Source organism: Pelodiscus sinensis, chromosome 16 (genome assembly GCF_052426305.1).
Source record: "Pelodiscus sinensis isolate ZL-2025 chromosome 16, ASM5242630v1, whole genome shotgun sequence".
In the NCBI taxonomy this organism is placed as follows: Eukaryota; Metazoa; Chordata; order Testudines; family Trionychidae; genus Pelodiscus; species Pelodiscus sinensis.
Genome location: NC_143067.1, coordinates 40,143,424 through 40,160,924, shown reverse-complemented (window position 1 = coordinate 40,160,924; position 17,501 = coordinate 40,143,424). Strand labels below are relative to the sequence as shown.

At 60.2% G+C, this 17,501-nt stretch overlaps 1 protein-coding gene across 2 annotated transcripts in view; it reads right to left on the bottom strand.

Annotated features, from left to right (window-relative positions):
• The window catches only part of PSD2 (pleckstrin and Sec7 domain containing 2), a 62,939-nt gene that overhangs the window by 11,758 nt on the left and 33,680 nt on the right, over positions 1-17,501 (bottom strand). For both annotated transcript variants that reach the window (XM_075900103.2, XM_025189099.3), the window contains exons 7-10: positions 8,942-9,031; positions 7,816-7,859; positions 3,569-3,759; positions 2,808-2,878 (exon numbers count right to left, since the gene is read on the bottom strand). In XM_075900103.2, coding sequence (XP_075756218.2) covers positions 2,808-2,878; positions 3,569-3,759; positions 7,816-7,859; positions 8,942-9,031 — 396 coding nt within the window. The remainder of the gene's footprint in view (positions 1-2,807; positions 2,879-3,568; positions 3,760-7,815; positions 7,860-8,941; positions 9,032-17,501) is intronic.

Sequence of the window (17,501 nt, the reverse complement as noted above, 5' to 3'; positions counted from 1 at the left end):
TGGAGGTGGCTGCACGCACGGGGCGGGGTGCGGAGACAGACTTCCCCAGGAGGGAGGGGAGGCGGAGAAGGGAAGTGGAGAGCGGGAGGAGGACCCGAGCGACCCCAGGCTGGAGAGGCCCCGGGGACAAATGGGAGGAGAGCTGAGGACCTCCCCAGGGCCCCACTGGCAGCATGGATGACAGGGACACAGGAAGGGGAACTCCCCCCACATGGCTGGTGGGGAGGGGGTCCCGTCAGCCCCACTGGCTTCCCTGCCACCTGCTGGCCCTTGGGGTCCTGTCATCCGCCAGCTCCCCCCACACAGGGTCCGCAGCCTGCTGGCTCCAGGTCCGGGCCTCAGCTGGGTTCCTCTGTGGGCGACGAGGGGACCGACCGGACTGGATGCCATTGCCACGAATGGCCTCCAGTCGGTTCCATCTGGGAGAGCTGGCAGCTGGAGGCGGGACACGGAACAAGTTTAATGGGGGGCAACCCAGCACCCCCACCCAAGAACTGCTCCAGCGCCCCTGCCCTCCAGCCTGCCGGGTCTCAGAGTGACTTTGGGACCTAGCAGCGGCAGAGCTGAGGCCGCCCTGCCGCAGGGAATGTTTGGCTTGGGGTGAGGCGCATGCTAGATCAACCTACAGAGAAAAAAATCGGCTGAAAAATTGAACCTCGTTTCTCTAGGGTGTTGCTTCATGGGAGTTGTAGTTTGGGCCCCCATTGTCCGGGAGGAGTGAGGCTGCCTGGAAGACTACAGCTCCCACAATGCAATGGGGAGTGGCTGGGCAGCCCACAGAGGGAGGCATGGCCACACACAGGAGACAATGTATTAAATGTCCGTTTCCAGGCGCTGCCCACCTGTGAACAGGCTTCACCAACGCTCTAAACCTCGCGGGGCTGCAGGGAGACTGCCAGCGGGGCCGGATGCATGGCGAGAAGAACGTCTCGGGGTACGTGGACTCGCCTGTTTCCCATCCCCGCAAGCACAACTGACAGTGAAATGTACGTGTCTCTCTCTCATTGGCTGCCACATTTCTTGCCCCTTGCTGATTTCAGTGGCAGATGTGCTCACTTCACAGGCCAAGAGACATTTTTTCCCGCTGCTGACTCTAGGGCCGGCGTGGCAAGCCAGGTCATTTCTGGCTTGCGCATCATCCTTGACGGTCGGTTCTGCCCAGTGACTTGTATGTATCATTAGCTCGCTGGGGCTGCTCTTTTTATTCCTTGGCTACGTCTAGACTGGCATGATTTTCCGCAAATGCTTTTAACGGAAAAGTTTTTCCGTTAAAAGCATTTGTGGAAAAGCGCGTCTAGATTGGCATGGACACTTTTCTGCAAAAGCACTTTTTCTGGAAAAGTGTCCCTGCCAATCTAGACGCGCTTTTCCACAAAAAAGCCCCGATCGCCATTTTCACAATCGGGGCTTTTTTGCGCAAAACAAATCTGAGCTGTCTACACTGGCCCTCTTGCGCAAAAGGACTTTTGTCCGAACAGGAGCAGCACAGTATTTCCGCAAGAAGCACTGATTTCAGACAGCAGGAAGTCAGTGTTCTTGAGGAAATTCAAGCGGCCAGTGTAGACAGCTGGCAAGTTTTTCCACAAAAGCAGCTGCTTTTGCAGAAAAACTTGCCAGTCTAGACACAGCCCTTGTGTGTAAGGCAGCTAGAACAACGGGCACTGGGGTATAGAGGTACTACCGTAAGACTAATACTACTAGCTGATTTATAAACTATCCCTGGAGATCACACGCCCTGAAATGCAGCTACCTCTGGGGCGAAATGTGGCAGCTACTGAACAGCCCACAGCAACGATCCGCAGACAGTCTGCATGGATGGGTAGCAGAATGACCCGGCAAACAGAAACCGCAGGAGGGACTCTCAAACTGGCCGATTCTACCCCCCCGTTGGTCTCTGGAGTTAATATGGCTTCAGACCTCCCGAAAGCCAGCCTCTTCGCCAGTGTGGTGGCTACCCGGGGGACTGGCTGAGGACTCACAGAGGTAGCTAACATCACCCCTCTTAGATGCCACAGCCTCCCTGCCCCCGGGCTGCCCTAGCCGGACTCCGCTACGCTGGGTGTGACAATCCAAACAGGCGAGAGCAATAGGCATCCAAGCCATTCCCATCAGCCTCGGGCGAATCGCTGAGCGTGCGGACCTGGCACCCATCAGGGTGCGAGCGTGGGGCTGAGTCACAGCTTGGTGCTGCCCCGAGGGCCCCGCGTGCCTCTCTTATATAATTGCGTTTGTTTACCCCCGTTGTGCTGGAGACGGGAAGGCGACAGGAAGGGCCCTAGTGGTAGACAGGAGGCCACCGGTGACAACAGCGCTGGGCCCCAGGGGTGGGGTCCTACAGCTGTTCTCTGGGGCGGGGCTGGGGCTTTGCCTTGCCCCTGGGCATACAGGGTGAGCAGAGCCGTGGGCGTCCATGGCCCCTTAGGGTACGGGCTGCCAGAAGAGACTCCAGCGTGGATCCCGCCTAAGGCCCCGGCTCAGCAAAGCCCCGGAGCCCATGCCTCGCCGTAAGCAGGCACGTTTCCCATGAGTCCACTGGACTATCTGCGTGGGCAGTGGCAGGCCCATGTGACCGCCTCGCTGGACCCCACACCCACCACAGAAAAAGACCAGCCTGACCCTCCACCGACCTCAGCGATGCGGGTGCCCCCCTGCCGCCTCCTCACGGTCTCGCCTCATTTTCCCTCCCACCTCAGAACGTGGCGCCTCGTGCTGCCCTCTTCCGTGGCCTTCCCGTGCCACGGCAGCACTGCTCTGGAGCCAGCCTGAGGGCCTACAGACCAGGGCGGGGCGGCGGTGGATGGTTTTACCTTTTGCAAATACAGGATGGTCCCTTTCAGCACAGCGTAAAATTTCTTCCATCCTCTTCTGCCTCTCGGGGCTGAAAGGAAGCAGAGCGGCTTGTTACCCGTGGCTGGGACCAGGGTCCTCTTCTCATTGGCCACGTGCAGGGAACGTCCATGGGGGCCCTGGAGAGTAGCTGCATGAGGGGTTGTCCGTCGTGGGCAGGGAGGGGCTGCTCAGAGGGGAGCCCTTGGGGTGTCGGGGGGTCTTACTGGGTCTCTGTGCCAGGCCCATCCATCTCCACTCACAAAAGGAATCCCTGGGGGGGCTGCTAATTGCCGGTCATTGCAGAACCTTTCCCTGCCTCTCTCCTGCGCTCCCGTTTCTTGGCGCGTGACTTGGCATGGTGGCGCTCAGGCAGGTAACGGCGCTATGGAGAGGGGCCAAAGCTGCCTGGGTTCAGGGGCTGGCCGGGGCGAGGCTCGTACTAGAGATGGGCGCTGGGGCTGGGCGTTCGTTCCCTGTCGCTCAGGGCGCTGGGATGCCCAGTTTGGGTTAAGCCCGGGATCGGACGGGGCCAGCTGCAAAACGGCCAGTCGGTGCCGGGCGGCAGTGCTCTGGGTTTGCCCCCCTGCTCGAGGAGTGTTCGGGGCTCCAAGGGTGGGGTGGGATGGAGATACACAGCCCCACTGGGAGCCCCAGGGTGCTGTCCTGGCATGTCTGGGGCTGTCCTCTTTGCCCTCGGGGGCCCTGCCCGGCACGCCGTGCTTCTCTGCCTACCACCTACTTCTCTTCCCGTCCGTGTCGGCGTGGGTTTTCCGGGTGAGGACGCCGTGCTTGTAGGTGACCGCGTTCAGCGCCTGCGGCAGGTCCAGGAAGGGATTGCTGCCGTCTACGATTCTCGTCACCTTCTTGGCGCTGGCTCCCAGTTTGTCGTCCACAAGTTCCGAGAGCGATTTCCTCAGCTCGTCCTCGTCACTGCGAGAGAAACCCAGAGAACGTGCTGAAGGGAGGGCGCTCGCCTTTGGCACCGGGCCCGGCTTTGAGCGCGGCGCAGGGGCAGTAGAACAGGGAACCGGCTTGCTGGGAATTGAAAATCCTGGCCACTCATCATAGTGCGGGGCCAGACTCCCCTCACGTGAGCAGCAGCGCTGCAGCTTGGTGACATTCCCGAGCCGAAGGGGAGACCGGGCGTTCGTGTGGCCGTCAGCAGCATCCTGGCCCAGGCAAACGAAGCGTGGGGGGAAGGGCGGTTCGGCCTCACGCTGCAGGGTGTAGGCCAGCTATGAGCAAGATCTGAAGTGGGGGGCAAACTACCCCACGTCAGGGCTCCCGCGGCCGCATCTGGGTACTAGACTGGACAATAGGGATGCAGAACTCCGTGTAATTAGTTAACTGGTTAAACGTTATGTTTGACCAGTTAACCTATTAAACCGGGCAGGCAGGTGGTTGCTCCAGCCCCCGCCGGTTAACCGTAACCGCTAGGCCTCAGCTGTGGAGCGTACTGGTTAGATGGTTAACCTTTCACGCCCCTCCGAGAGAGCCGGAGCCTGGCGGAGTGGGCTGGAGAGCGCGGGCCAAGCCAAGCCGAGTATGGAACGAGGCCCACCTGAGAGCAGCAGGCAGCTGGCGCTAGAGACGTGAGAGCCAGGTGCACGTGGGGAGGGGAAAGGCACCGATGCTCGGAGGGAGGGAAGCTCGCCAGGCAGGAGGTGCTGCAAGAGCCCCTGGGCGGAGCGGGGGGGGCAGAGCTCTCCGGAGTGCTGGGTCAGTCTGGACAGGATCTGAACTGCCCCAGCCTTGGGACGCTGCTGCCCTGCGGCTCTGTTCTCCCGCCTGGCTGGGTGTGGGCGCGGCTGTGCGCAAGGTAATCCAGCCTTGTGCAGTGGCACCGTCATCCCTCCGTCCCTGCCTTCAGCTGCACTGTCTCTGAACTCTTATATAAATCTCCTGCCAGAGGCCAGGGCGCTAGAGCCGCGGTCCTGGAGCCAGAGAGCGCCCCCTGGTGGCTACATTACAACAATCCTCGAGCTTCTTTGCTGAGCTCTGGACCAGGCTACTTTGTCTGCCAGGATTTCGCTCTGTCTCTCTCTCTCTCATTTATTTTGGGTGGGATTTTCAACAGCACCTAATATACCTCGGTGCATAATTCCCATGAATAACCACCGACTATTTCGAAATAAGCTATTAAGTCTATAAATGCGACCAGACCATTTGTTCTTTGTTTCTGTAGCAGACTCACTCGGCTACCCCCTGAAGCTCCTATTCCGGGATAGTTATTCCAAAATAGCTTCTCTCGAAATAGCACGTCTACACTGCAGCAAGGCCTCAAAATGAGTCCAAGGCAGGCTCCCCTACTGTAGCCGGGCTATCTCCAGTTAGAGCCCCAGGAGGCACTGGGGAGAAATTCCTTAGAAAGGCCCTGGTGAGGGGCTATTTCAAAATAGCAGCAGTGGAGCGTCTACACACGCCTTATTTCGAAATAGCTATTTCGGAGCAGATGTTATGTGTCGTGGAATGAGGTTTACAGATGTCGGAATGAGCCGTCCATTATTTAGAAATGCTTTCGAAATACCGGAATGGTCGTGTATTTCACATTGTTATTGCGAAATAACGCGAATGATCTCGAAAGAACGGTGCAGTGAAGATGCACCCTTCGGGTATGTCTACACTACTAGTTCGAACTAGGGTGGTAATGTAGGCAACCGGAGTTGCAAATGAAGCCTGGGATTTGAATTTCCCGGGCTTCATTCGCATCTCGCCGGGCGCCGCCATTTTTAAATGTCCGCTAGTGCGGACTCCGTGCCCCGCGGCTACACGCGGCACGAACTAGGTAGTTCGGATTAGGCTTCCTATTCCGAACTACTGTTACTCCTCGTGGAACGAGCCTAATCCGAACTACCTAGTTGGTGCCACGTGTAGCCGCGGGGCACGGAGTCCGCACTAGCGGACATTTAAAAATGGCGGCGCCCGGCGAGATGCAAATGAAGCCCGGGAAATTCAAATCCCAGGCTTCATTTGCAACTCCGGTTGCCTACATTAACCACCCTAGTTTGAACTAGTAGTGTAGACATACCCTTCGTGAAGTAGAGCCACCTACAGCAGAACAGCCAGACCAGGCCAGACCAAAGGTCCATTTAGCCCAGTATCCCGTCTTCTGACGGTGACCAGTGCCAGATGCCTCAACGGGAACATCTAGAACAGGGCAATTATCAAGTGTGATCCGCCCCCCGTCATCGAGTTCCAGGTTTAGGGCAGGCAGTGAAGGAAGACTTGCCAGAGGAGACTGTGAAGGCCAGGACTGTAACAGAGTTTAAAGAGAAGCTAGATAATTTCGTGGAGGTTAGGTCCATAAAAGGCTATTAGCCAGGGGATAGAAATGGTGTCCCCGGCCTGTTTGTCAGAGGCTGGAGAGGGATGGCAGGAGACAAATCGCTTGATCATTGTCTTTGGTCCACCCTCTCTGGGGCAGCTGGCATTGGTCACTGTCGGCAGACAGGCTACTGGGCTAGATGGACCTTTGGTGTGACCCAGTACGGCCTTTTGTTCTTAAGACTCACCATGGGGCAGCCTCCCTGATAATCATGGCTACTAGTCACTCATTTATCTAATTCATTTTTAATTCCAGATATCCTTTTGGCCATCATGGCATCCCCTGGCAAGGAGTTCCACCAGTTGACAGTGCACTGTGTGAAGAAATCCTGTGTGTGTGTGTGAGAGAGAGAGAGAAAGAGAGAGAGAGAGAGAGAGAGAAGTCCTCTTGCTTTTCTTTGAATTGGTCATTTATGGAATAAAAATGGCTGGTTTGAAATGGCTCTTGCATCATTAACTATTCAGAAACTAGCCAATTAGCCCACCATAAGACAGGATTTTCAGGTCTCTCCTGAGCCTCCGGTCTCTCACTCCGTCTCTCTCTCTCTCTCTCTCTCTCAGCTCTCCTCCGTCTCCTGCCTCTCTCTCTGTCTCTCTCTTTCTCTTCTCCTCCCCCTCCTGCCTCTCACTCGGGGGACTGCAGAGCCCAAATGGCCGTTTGGGCTCCGCACTCCCCGTGCTGCATGGGGGATGTGGGGCCCAAACGGTCGCTTGCGCCACTTGCTCCCACGCGGCGGCCTGGCTGAGCGGTGCAGAAGTCAGCTGAGCGCCACGGCAGGAGGCAAAGGGGGCGGGGTGGTGACGTTCACGGCCGGGGGCGGGGCCTGGAGCCGCTGTCACGCCGCACGTCGCCGCCCTGCCCCCCTTCGCCTCCCACCGTGGCGCTCGGCTGACTTCTGCGCCGCTCAGCCGGGTCCCCGCGGAGGACCAAGTGGCGCAAGCGGCCGTTTGGGCCCCGCACGCCCCATGCAGCACGGGCCGCTCAGAGGGAACAGCCGGCATTCCGGCGTTACTATATATACGATATGAAAAATGGTCCAATCCAAACAACATTTTTTGTTCATCCCCCAAACAATGCCCCCCCCTCCCCCCCACACTACTTTTCAATTCACCAACATTTTTTAAAAATATCTTTTCTCGGGCATAATGATTCCCCCGCCCCCAACTTTTTGAAATGGCCAGCGAACCAAAATATCCATGATTCCCCCGGCGCTATTCCTCGCCCAATCGCTTTCCAGGAACAATCAAGCCAGTCGACGCATTCGCTGGCGCAGGGCCCCTGCCGCTGGCATTGGGAACTGGAACCTGTTAGCCACAAGTCACTCGTGAGCATCTTGGCTCTGGCCGGTAGTGACCACTAGTCCTTATCACCTGATGGCCCCCTTCTGAAATGACTCAGGCGTCTCAGGCCCGTTCCTGATACCGAGGCGGGTGCCTCATTAACACCAGCACCACCGCTGGTAATAAACCAGCCCGGGAGAGTGAGCAGGAGGGGAATGGGGCTGGCTGAAAACGGGTCTCTCCCAAAGAGCCAGGGGAGCAGCTCTGTGGGGAAAGGGCTTGGGTAGCGCCGCACGGCCCTGAGGTTCCCCCGCTAAGCCAAGCTCCCAGGGCCGCCAGCTGCTTTGCAAGAGCCACCCAGGGCGTCTCCGGGGTACTCACATGGCCCACTCCAGCTTCTCGTTCTTGATGGAGTTGTACAGCGTCTGAAACAAGAGCACAACGTGAGCGGGGGCTTTCGCTGGCCTGCCGGCTCCTCACCACGCACGGCAATGCCGACGGTGGGTGCATTGTCGGGCGCCCCGGCCATCCTGGGAATCGAATCCCGCCCTGCCCCTCCCACAGCGCAAGGGCAGGACGGGGCGCTCACCTTTGGAAGGGAGGTAAGGACTCTGGCAGGGCGAGACACCGGCCACTGGGAATTCCCTGCCCCACGCCCGGGGAGGCCAGCCCGGGGCCCAGCTGTGAGCTTGGTTCATAAAGCGCCGGGCGAGAATGGGAACGGTTCCTGGGCGAATTCCTGCCTCCTGCAGGGCTCCAAGGGACGCCCCATGTCCAACATGACAGACCCCGACTGGAGTCCCACTGGGACTTATGTGGCTGAGGAGGGCGGGTGGGCAGGCGGGGGGGGGGGGGGGAGACAGAGCTAGTAGCCCTTGGAGAGGCCGGAGTAGTATGAAGGCAGAGCTGTGGCAGCAGCCAGGCGGAATCCCGGCTCTCTTCCCGGGCTGAACGGAGCAGGAGCTCTGAATCCGGGCTGGGCCTCCCTGGCAGGGAAGGGAGCTGACCCCGGTTATTTTGGATGCCTTGCTCTTAGCTAGACACGCTGGCACGGTGGCCATGTCACGGCTGAGACAAACGGCTGCGCCTTGCTCTGCCCCGAGAGCAGCAGGAAACCGAAGCGCGCAGAGAGGAGGGCGCAGAAAATGGACATTCGGACGTGCCCAGCGCCTGGCGCGGTGTCCGCTGAGCTGAGGAGCTGCAACGCCCCCCTGGAGGCGCAAGGGAAGGCACGTTTGGACAGGCAGGTGGGGACGGCATGAGGTAACCCAGCAGCAAGGGCCGCAGGCGAGGAATCGGGCTCGCCAGATTCTAGTCTGAGCTCTGCTTTGCACGAGACACTGTCTGGTGGCCGCCCCGCCTGCCTGGGGGCTATTTGATGCTCATCTCTTCCGGGCCGCGGCAGTCTCTCACAACGTGTACGTACAGCACCCAGCACATCGGGCCCGCCTCGCGGACGGCGCCTGTCGGTGTCACCACACTCACACGGGCGCAGAGCCCACACTACCTTCAGCAGATCCTTTGCAAAGTCCTTCCCGTCATTTAATCCGTCCAGGTTTGCTATAAACTGTTGGCCCGACATCTTCTTTCCAATGTTCTGCAATGCAAACAGGCAGCGCATGAACGCCCCGGATCGCTCCCGGCTGTCGCTCTTGGGGCGACCCAGCAGCCTTACGCTAAACACCGGGGACACGCCGGTTCCTCTCGCCTGCGGTGTCGGGGGCCTGCCGGCAGAACCTGGCTCCACGTCCCCGCCCCACACAAATCCGCAGCGTTCCCAGGCCAGGCCTGGCGCCGGCCTTCCCCGGCGGGCTAACCTCGGGCAGCCACCCATGCCTGACCCCAGACTGAGAGCCCCACACAGCAGCTGTGTGCCTGAGCCCACGCCCTCGGCTCCCGCCCGAACAAGCAAGGCCGGAGCCGACCGGACGTGGGGCGGGGCGGGGAGGACTAACCCAGGGCAGAGCAACAAGGGCTCAGCGCCGCTGCTCTCAAGCCCCCACAGCCCCAGTCCTGGCCCATTGCCCGTGTTTCTCGGATAAACGCTGCTGAAGCAGCTACAGCCTGCGCCTGCCCCGGGGCCGAGAGGGGCGGCTGTCCGTCAGCAGGTATTGGGTCTGGAGCAAGAGGAGACCCAGCGGTGGGCTGGCTCGTGTGCGCCCGGCAGGGCCCCGCCTGCAGTGCGTCAGTGCTATGGGCACTAGAGGGCGACAGGATGGAAACGAATCGCTAAATGCCAGCGAAGCAAGCACCCCCCCGAAGTGCGCCCCAGGAACTAGCCCTAAACCCTCCAACGCCCTCAAACAGCAAAGGTGGAGGAACTGGGAACGTGCCGCCTGCCCGGCCTTGGAGCTCTGGCCCGGGCCAGTAGCTCACTCCACAGGGCAGGCGTGGAGCCGCAGGGCGGGCGTGACCCCTGCCGTGTTTGAACGGAGGCCGCGTTTGGCTCGCAGCTGCTCTGGTGGCCGGTGCCACTTGTGACTGGCGCTGAGGTTCCCAAGGATGCCTGCTCTCGCGAGCAGACTGTGGCTCAGAGCTCCCGGGGAGGTCAGCGAGGACAGCCTGCCAGGGCTTGGTGGTCGGCTCCGTGGCCCTGCAGAATGGCCCGGCCATGGAACGGATGTGCCGGGCTTTTCCAAGCAGCTCCCGTGCTTTGCAGGCTCCCCCGCCCCAAGCCCTGAGCTAGGCCTGGAAACCAGGGGGTATCTAGAAGCCGAGCTTTCGACTGTCGTGTTAGAGACTCGCTGTTTCAGAGCAGGCTGGGCAATCGTTTTTTGCTGGGGACACTTGAGAAATTTCTGAAGTAGCCCTGGGCTGCACCAGAAGGGGCGGGGCCTCAAGCAGAAGGAGGCGGGGCCAGGATACCCCCCCCCCCTCCACAGACCATGATTGGTCTGGGGGTGGGGGAGCGCGTGAAGTCTTTGCTCCCCACCATAGGTTCCCTGTAAGCGCCCATGCTCCTGGCGGTGGGAGGAGACTTCGTGTGCCCCCTTCTGCCCCCAGGCCAATCAGGGCTTGGGGCGGGGGAGCCTGCAAAGTCTCCTTCCACCCTGCCAGGAGCACATGGTGCTTCTAAGCTCCGCGTGCTCCTGGCAGGGCGGAGGAAACTCTGTGCGCTTTCTCCCGTCCCAGTGGGGCCCTAATCCGCATGGTGGGCCGGATCCGGCCCGCGGAGGCCCCTTTGCCCACCCGTTATCGAGTGAAGCGCTGGGACGGGTCCCTAGGAGGGGGTGGAATCTCCGTTTGCGTCCCGCCGTGCCCAAGCCCTGGCTGGGACGGATTAGTCGGGTGGGTCCTGCTTGGAGCAGGTGGGACTAGACACCTCCCGACGTCTCTTCCAGCATTCATCCCTGCTCGGGAGCTAACGCGGGCAGCGCTGGAGCTGGGGTGCAAGGGGGAGCAGGGCCTCGCTGGCCAGGCTGTGGTAGAGCGACAAGCTGCCCCGTCGCTGTGGGGACGGAGCTTGGGGGAGAGGCAGGACAGACCAGCGCTGGACCTCCCGGAGAGGGACCTGGGGCCGGCGACCGAGGGGTGGAACACGAATGTCTCCGCACCTTGAATCCTCCTACACACGAGCCCCCCAAGCCCTGCGTGGTTTGACTGGCACCGGCCTAGCTCTGGAATGACCCGACCTGACTCCGAGCCCCCGAAAGCTGATCATTAAGTGGGCACACACGGCGGATCAGGGGACTCTGCCCAGTGACCCACGCCGCATGCACAGCTGAGCTGGCTGGGGGACCAAGCCTCTGGGCTTGTTGTGATTTTAGGGCTCCTGAGCCGCCGTGCCGCACAGCACCAAGCTGGCGATGGCAGAGATCCTGCCCCAGGCAGCTCCCAAAGCAGGCTGGAGAAACAGCAGTTTGGACAGAGGGTCTTGCAGGCCGCATACAGGCCAACGCTCACTTGCGTTCACGGGGGGCTTGGCCTGCAGGAAGCTGGCACGATCCGAGTCAGACCTCAGTGCCGGCCCTGGGTAATTCATGGGTGCAAGGTCCAACCACAATCAAGAGCGGTCGTGCTCTAAAAGCCCTTGCCAACACCACCCAAGAGGTGTCCGGCCTGCAGTAGCAAGCTCCCGTCTGGCACCCAGAGGCAACAGCCAAGTCACACTGTGGTGCTGCCACCTTGCATGATTTTACTGCAAACGCCTGTTCTTTGATGCTGCTCCCAAAGTCCCAGCTCCCGGAGTCAGGGGATTATGGGGCACTCGGAGCTGTCATTCCAGACGTTCCCAGAGCCTTTGGGCCAGAGAGAAGAGCTTGAAGTCATGACCCCAGTGTGCCCTGCAGTCGTCAGCTCCACCTACCCCAGCAACCAACTGAGGTGAGCCCCTCCCTGGCCACCTCTCGGCAATACGGGGCCATGTGCTGAAACACGTCTCCATGGCACTGATACACAACGTCCCAGGCGAGCTTGTTACAGCGCCTGTAGCCACGCAACGGGGAAGGTGGAAGAGCAGATCACATCTTCGGCCTCACTTGGCATTTAGTTTACAAGGGGCATTGTCACTGGATCTTTGGTTTGTCATTGGTCCCCGCCCCTGGAACTGCGCTGTAGCGAGTGAGCCTTGGGCAGACGATTCCTGACCCACTGAGAGGCAGATGGTGGGAACCGTTCAGGATGTTCGTAGGGTCTGCAGGGAGGGGGTGCCAGAGCGGGTGCTGGCAGGGTCAGGGAGAGGAGCGCACAGGCTGATAGGTGATCAGGAGCATGTTAGTTAGAGGAGCCCCGTTGCTGTTGGTGTCTGGGAGTTGTGCAGAAGCAAGGAGTCGTCCTGTGGCTCCTTGGAGACTGACAGATTTACTGGGGCATCAGCTTTGGTAGGTAAAGCCCACTTCATCAGCTGACGTGGCGTGGGAGGGCAGAGGCAGGGGGGATATATGCAAGTGCCACAAGGGGAAGTCGATACTTCTCAAGTGGGGGAGCAGTGTTCATGAGGCTAGTCATGTCAGGGCGAGGGGGCTCGTTCACAGCCACCGTGGGGGAGGTGTGGCTCTGAAGAGGCGTTAAATCTTTATTCAGGCCTCGTGATTGTACTGACCAGGCAAACGAATCCGAGTGCAGCCGGCTCCCTAGGTGAGCAGGGTTTGAAATGCTTTTGCAGGCGGATGGCTACTTTCCAACCCATTACTGACTGGCCAGGGAGGCTAGGGGGATCCCCTGCAGGCGTGTGTGTTCCTTTCCTGCCGTCTGAATTGTGTCCATGTATCAGTGTCCACGGCCGAGGGGCGCAGCCGGCACTTGAGGGCAGGGATCACTTTGGAGGATGAGTCCCGGATGTGGCGGCTTGTGGGGTGGGCAATGAGTCTTGGCGAGGGGCCACGTCAAGATTTTGGAAGGTGGTCGAGGGCGGCACTTTTCTGTGGGGGGGGGCGGGGTCTAGGGTGGAGGTTGGGCACAGAAGGGCGCACGGGGTAAGGGAGTGGGGGGCAGGAGACGGTGTGAGGTCTGAGGGGGAGTTTAGGCAAAGGAGGGGGTGGGATCTGGGTCAGGGGATAGGGGTGTAGGGGCAGGGAGGGGGTGTGAACGCAGGAGAGGAATCTGGCCTGGGAGAGGGCCACTAAGAGGGGGTGCAAAGTCTGGGAGGGAGCTGTGACCTGGGAGAAGGGGCAAAGGGGGTGCAGACTACAAGGTGTGGGTGGTGACTTGGGGCAGGGGAGGGAGCTGGGGCGCAGGAGGCGCTGGGGGGCAGGGGCAGGCTCTGGCTGGGAGGCGCTTGCCCTGCAGCCCCCCAAGGCAGGCCGGGCTCCCCCCCGCTGCAGCCCCAGCTCACTCACAACTGCAGCTGCAAAGCGCCCCTGGCTCTCAGCTGGGGAGGGGGAGGGGATTTGTGCTGCTCCCACCCTCCAGGCCCAGCTCTCAGATCTTACTGGCTGGTTGTTTCCAGCCAATAGGAGCTAAGAGATTGCAGGGATCAGTTCCTATTGGCCGGTTGCTTCTGGCCAATCGGAGCTGAGGATTAGGCTGGGGGCGGGGAGATTGTAGGAAGCCTCCCCCTGCTGCAGGGATGCAGGGAGTGAACTTTAAGCTCCGTGCCAGGGGGTCCCAGCAGGGGGGTTCGGGCCGGATCCAGCCCCCGGGCCGTATTTTGCCCAGCCCTGGCTTAGGCCCCGTGCGGGTGTCACTGTGCATGTGTGGACAGAGCTGGCCGGGAGCTGTAGCAGGGCTGGATTCCTGGGGGAGGTTACTGGGGTGCTGGGTGGTTGCTGGAAAGACTTAGGTTCAGGTCCGGGGGGGGCGGCTGTCTAGGTGGGGACTGGCCCATCCCCCCAAGGCCTGTGCGGGCGAGGAAGGGTTTTCCAGGACAGGCTGTAGCTGGTCCGTGATGTACTGGAGGGGGGGGGGGGGGGGCTGGAGGCGATGACCAGTGGGGCTGTGTTATTTTCCTTCCTGTCCTGAAGTAGGTGACTTGTGGGTACTCGCCTGGCTCTGTCCGTCTGGGTCCTCACTGCCCAGCAGTGCTAAGTGTTCAGAATGCCTGGGAAGAGAGTTCTGCTACTGCCGGCATTTGGTAGGAGCAGGACGGGGCCGCTGGGGTGTAGCATGTAGTTCAGACACTGTGTAAAGTACATTGTTGTAAAGCACAAGCACGTAGGCAGCCACACACACAGGACGCTTTGCACAGGACCAAAGCAAATCAAAGGCCAAGACTTCGAAGCAAAACACCACAGTCACTGCACTTACCACCTGGTAAAGGGTTAAAGAGCAGAAAGAGGGTCCAGGCGCAGGAGGAGGAAAACGAGGAGGAGAAGAAGAAGAAATTAATGTCACCCGTGCAGGAAAACAAAGAAAAGAACGTTCACGGCGAACAGAGCCCGTCAGCCTGGGAACCCACCGTGAGCCTCATTCCTACCATTGCTGCCCCTGGACAATGAACAAAAAGGGCTTTTGAAACGTGTGATACTTCCCCAGTTTTTCAGTGTCAAACTGCACATGCAAGGCTTTGGGCCCCTGGGAAATGGTCCAGTTTTCTGGAGGGGCTGGATTTTCATCCCAGTGCAGGGGAATGGGGGCCAGAAGGGGATTCCTGGCTTTAGCTGGCAAGGCGTTTGGTTGGGGCAAAACATGCTTTGATGGACAAACAGCTGAGCAGCAGGACTCAGTCTGCGCGGAGGATTAGTGAGATGGGCTGTTCTTGCACAACCCCGCTCCGAGCCCAGAGTGCGGAGCATGAAACACTTGCTCGGTGCAGATTTCTGCTCCTGGGCAGAACTGGGAAATCGAGCGCACGTCACGCTGGGGACCCTGCGATTCATTCGCCAGTGGGTGGGAGTCCAGCCAGCCGGGGATAGCCCAGACTGTTTTATGGGACTTGTCATGTTGAGCACTCCGCATGATCTGGGGGGGAATCCAGCTACACACTTTCTGGGGGGGGGGGAGACTCCAGCTACAAAGATTTGGGGGGGGGGGAATCCAGCTACACACATTCAGGGAGGGGGGGGAATCCAGCTACACACATTCAGGGAGGGGGGGGGAATCCAGCTACACACATTCAGGGGGGGGGGGAAATCCAGCTACACACATTCAGGGAGGGGGGGGGAAATCCAGCTACACACATTCAGGGAGGGGGGAATCCAGCTACACGCATTCAGGGAGGGGGGGAATCCAGCTACATACATTCAGGGAGGGGGGGGAATCCAGCTACACACATTCGGGGGGGGGGGAATCCAGCTACACGCATTCAGGGAGGGGGGGGAATCCAGCTACATACATTCGGGGGGGGGGAATCCAGCTACACACATTCGGGGGGGGGAATCCAGCTACACGCATTCGGGGGGGGGGGAATCCAGCTACACGCATTCAGGGAGGGGGGGGAATCCAGCTACACACATTCGGGGGGGGGGAATCCAGCTACACACATTCGGGGGGGGGGAATCCAGCTACACACATTCGGGGGAATCCAGCTACACGCATTCGGGGGAATCCAGCTACACGCATTCAGGGAGGGGGGGGGAATCCAGCTACACACATTTAGGGGGGGGGAATCCAGCTACACACATTCAGGGAGGGGGGGGGAATCCAGCTACACGCATTCGGGGGGGGGGGAATCCAGCTACACGCATTCGGGGGGGGCGGGAATCCAGCTACACACATTCAGGGAGGGGGGAATCCAGCTACCCACATTCAGGGAGGGGGGGGGAATCCAGCTACACGCATTCGGGGGGGGCGGGAATCCAGCTACACACATTCGGGGGGGGGGGAAATCCAGCTACACACATTCAGGGAGGGGGGGGGAATCCAGCTACACACATTCAGGGGGGGGGGGAATCCAGCTACACACATTCAGGGAGGGGGGGGGAATCCAGCTACACACATTCTGGGGGGGAATCCAGCTACTGGAAAGCCCAGCTCAGAGGGGCCATGAGAAATTTTCTATTTACATGGTTTGCATCTCTGTTGCACTAAAAATTTTTTTCTTTGTAGCTTAATTTAGCAATCTCCTCGGCAATCCTGCACCTAGCTCTCTGCCCCACACCCAGCTCTCCCTGCTCCAAGCCAGCCCCATGCTCTTCCCCTTTACTCTGCCCCTAGCTCTGTGCTCTCTCCCGTCTGCTGCATCTCTGCTTCCCCACAAAGCACCTAAAGGCTCCCACCCACCCACGATTCTGCAGACGGGGCTTGTCCAGAGTCCCCTTCTCTGTTTCTCCCCACAGGCTGGGGCTGCCCAGGGCCCCGGGTGTCAGAAGGACTTCAGAGGTGGAAGGGGTCCTCTCCGAGCACGTGAAGTCACAAACACCGCCTCTCGCTCTGTGCTGACAGCACCACTCACATTTAATCTGCCTCCCTGGAGCCCAGACAGCCTTAACAAATGTTCCCTCCAATTTTTTTCCATCCATGTGCGGAATACATTTTGTTCTGTGCACCAAGGCATGGACAGATGTGCACCACCAATAGAAACACATGCTGCTGGCTGGGGTGCTGTGGGCATCCTGCCACTCGGCTGGGCAGTACCTGAATCTGTCCTGGGCTGCTGCCCAAGCGCTCAGCTTATGGGGACACTGCCCTTAAGCGCCTGCAGGTCTGTGATTGTAGGGAAAAGCCAGCGGGCTCCTTGCTCAGTCTAGACGTCTCCAGCCTCTCCCCCCCGTAGCCCTCCAGGCTGAGGGGCAAGAGGAACATGGGTGGGGCAGTGCTGGCCACGCAGGCGCCTTGGGCAGAATTAGAGTTAAATCTGATCTGGTCCTAAAAACGCACCAACGAACCCCAACGCTCCTCCTGCGAGCAGCGTGCGCGTGGGGAGGAGAGTTCGCCGGAGGGGCCGCTCGGGCCGGGGCCTGGCAGGCCAACGCTTGCTTCCCTCCGCCCATGAGCGTTTGCAGCCAGAGGCTCGTTCTAGGGGCGACGCCGGTGTGCATGCCTGATCTCCACCCACGCAGGCGGGGAGCACGGCGGGAGGGCCCAGGCTGGCGCCTCCGAGCCAGGCCAGCCCGCTCCCGGTAGCGCCTCGGTTTCACCCCTCTCCGCTGAGACCCCTGCGAGACGGAGGGACAGCCCCCGGCTGAGGAGGGTCCACACGGGGCAGGATGTGGCCCTACTTGCAGAAAGCTAATCACAGATCTAAGGGCCAGGCTGCATGCTGGGGTGTGGGGTGGGGATCTCGGGAGGCCCACGCCCTTTCCTGACATGCCAGGGGCTACAGTGTGTGTGTGTGTGGGGGGGGGGGGGGGCTCACGGCCACACCCCTTTAACCCCCCTCCCCACCTGATCCCTTGGCAGGACTGCCATCCATGGGGTGAAAGTGCACCTGGCTTTCACCAGGCTGTGCTCATGGGGGGGGGGGGGGGGTGGGCAAACATGGGGTTAAACTGGGGTAGGGCCACCGGGAATCCTGATTTTATAGGCACAGCCCTGATATTCGGGGCTTTGCCTGAGATGGGGGGAGGGTAATTTTTCAGACTTACTACCCAGCCCCCAGGCTGGTGGGGAATGCTTCACGCCCCGGCCCAACCCCGCCCGTTGCCACCCCTAATGCTGATGGGGCAGGAGGGGAGCCCCTGGGAATCAGGGCCCAGGCACAATTCCCGCGCCAGTTTTGCCCAGGCCAGCCGGGCCCAGCCCCGTGGGGC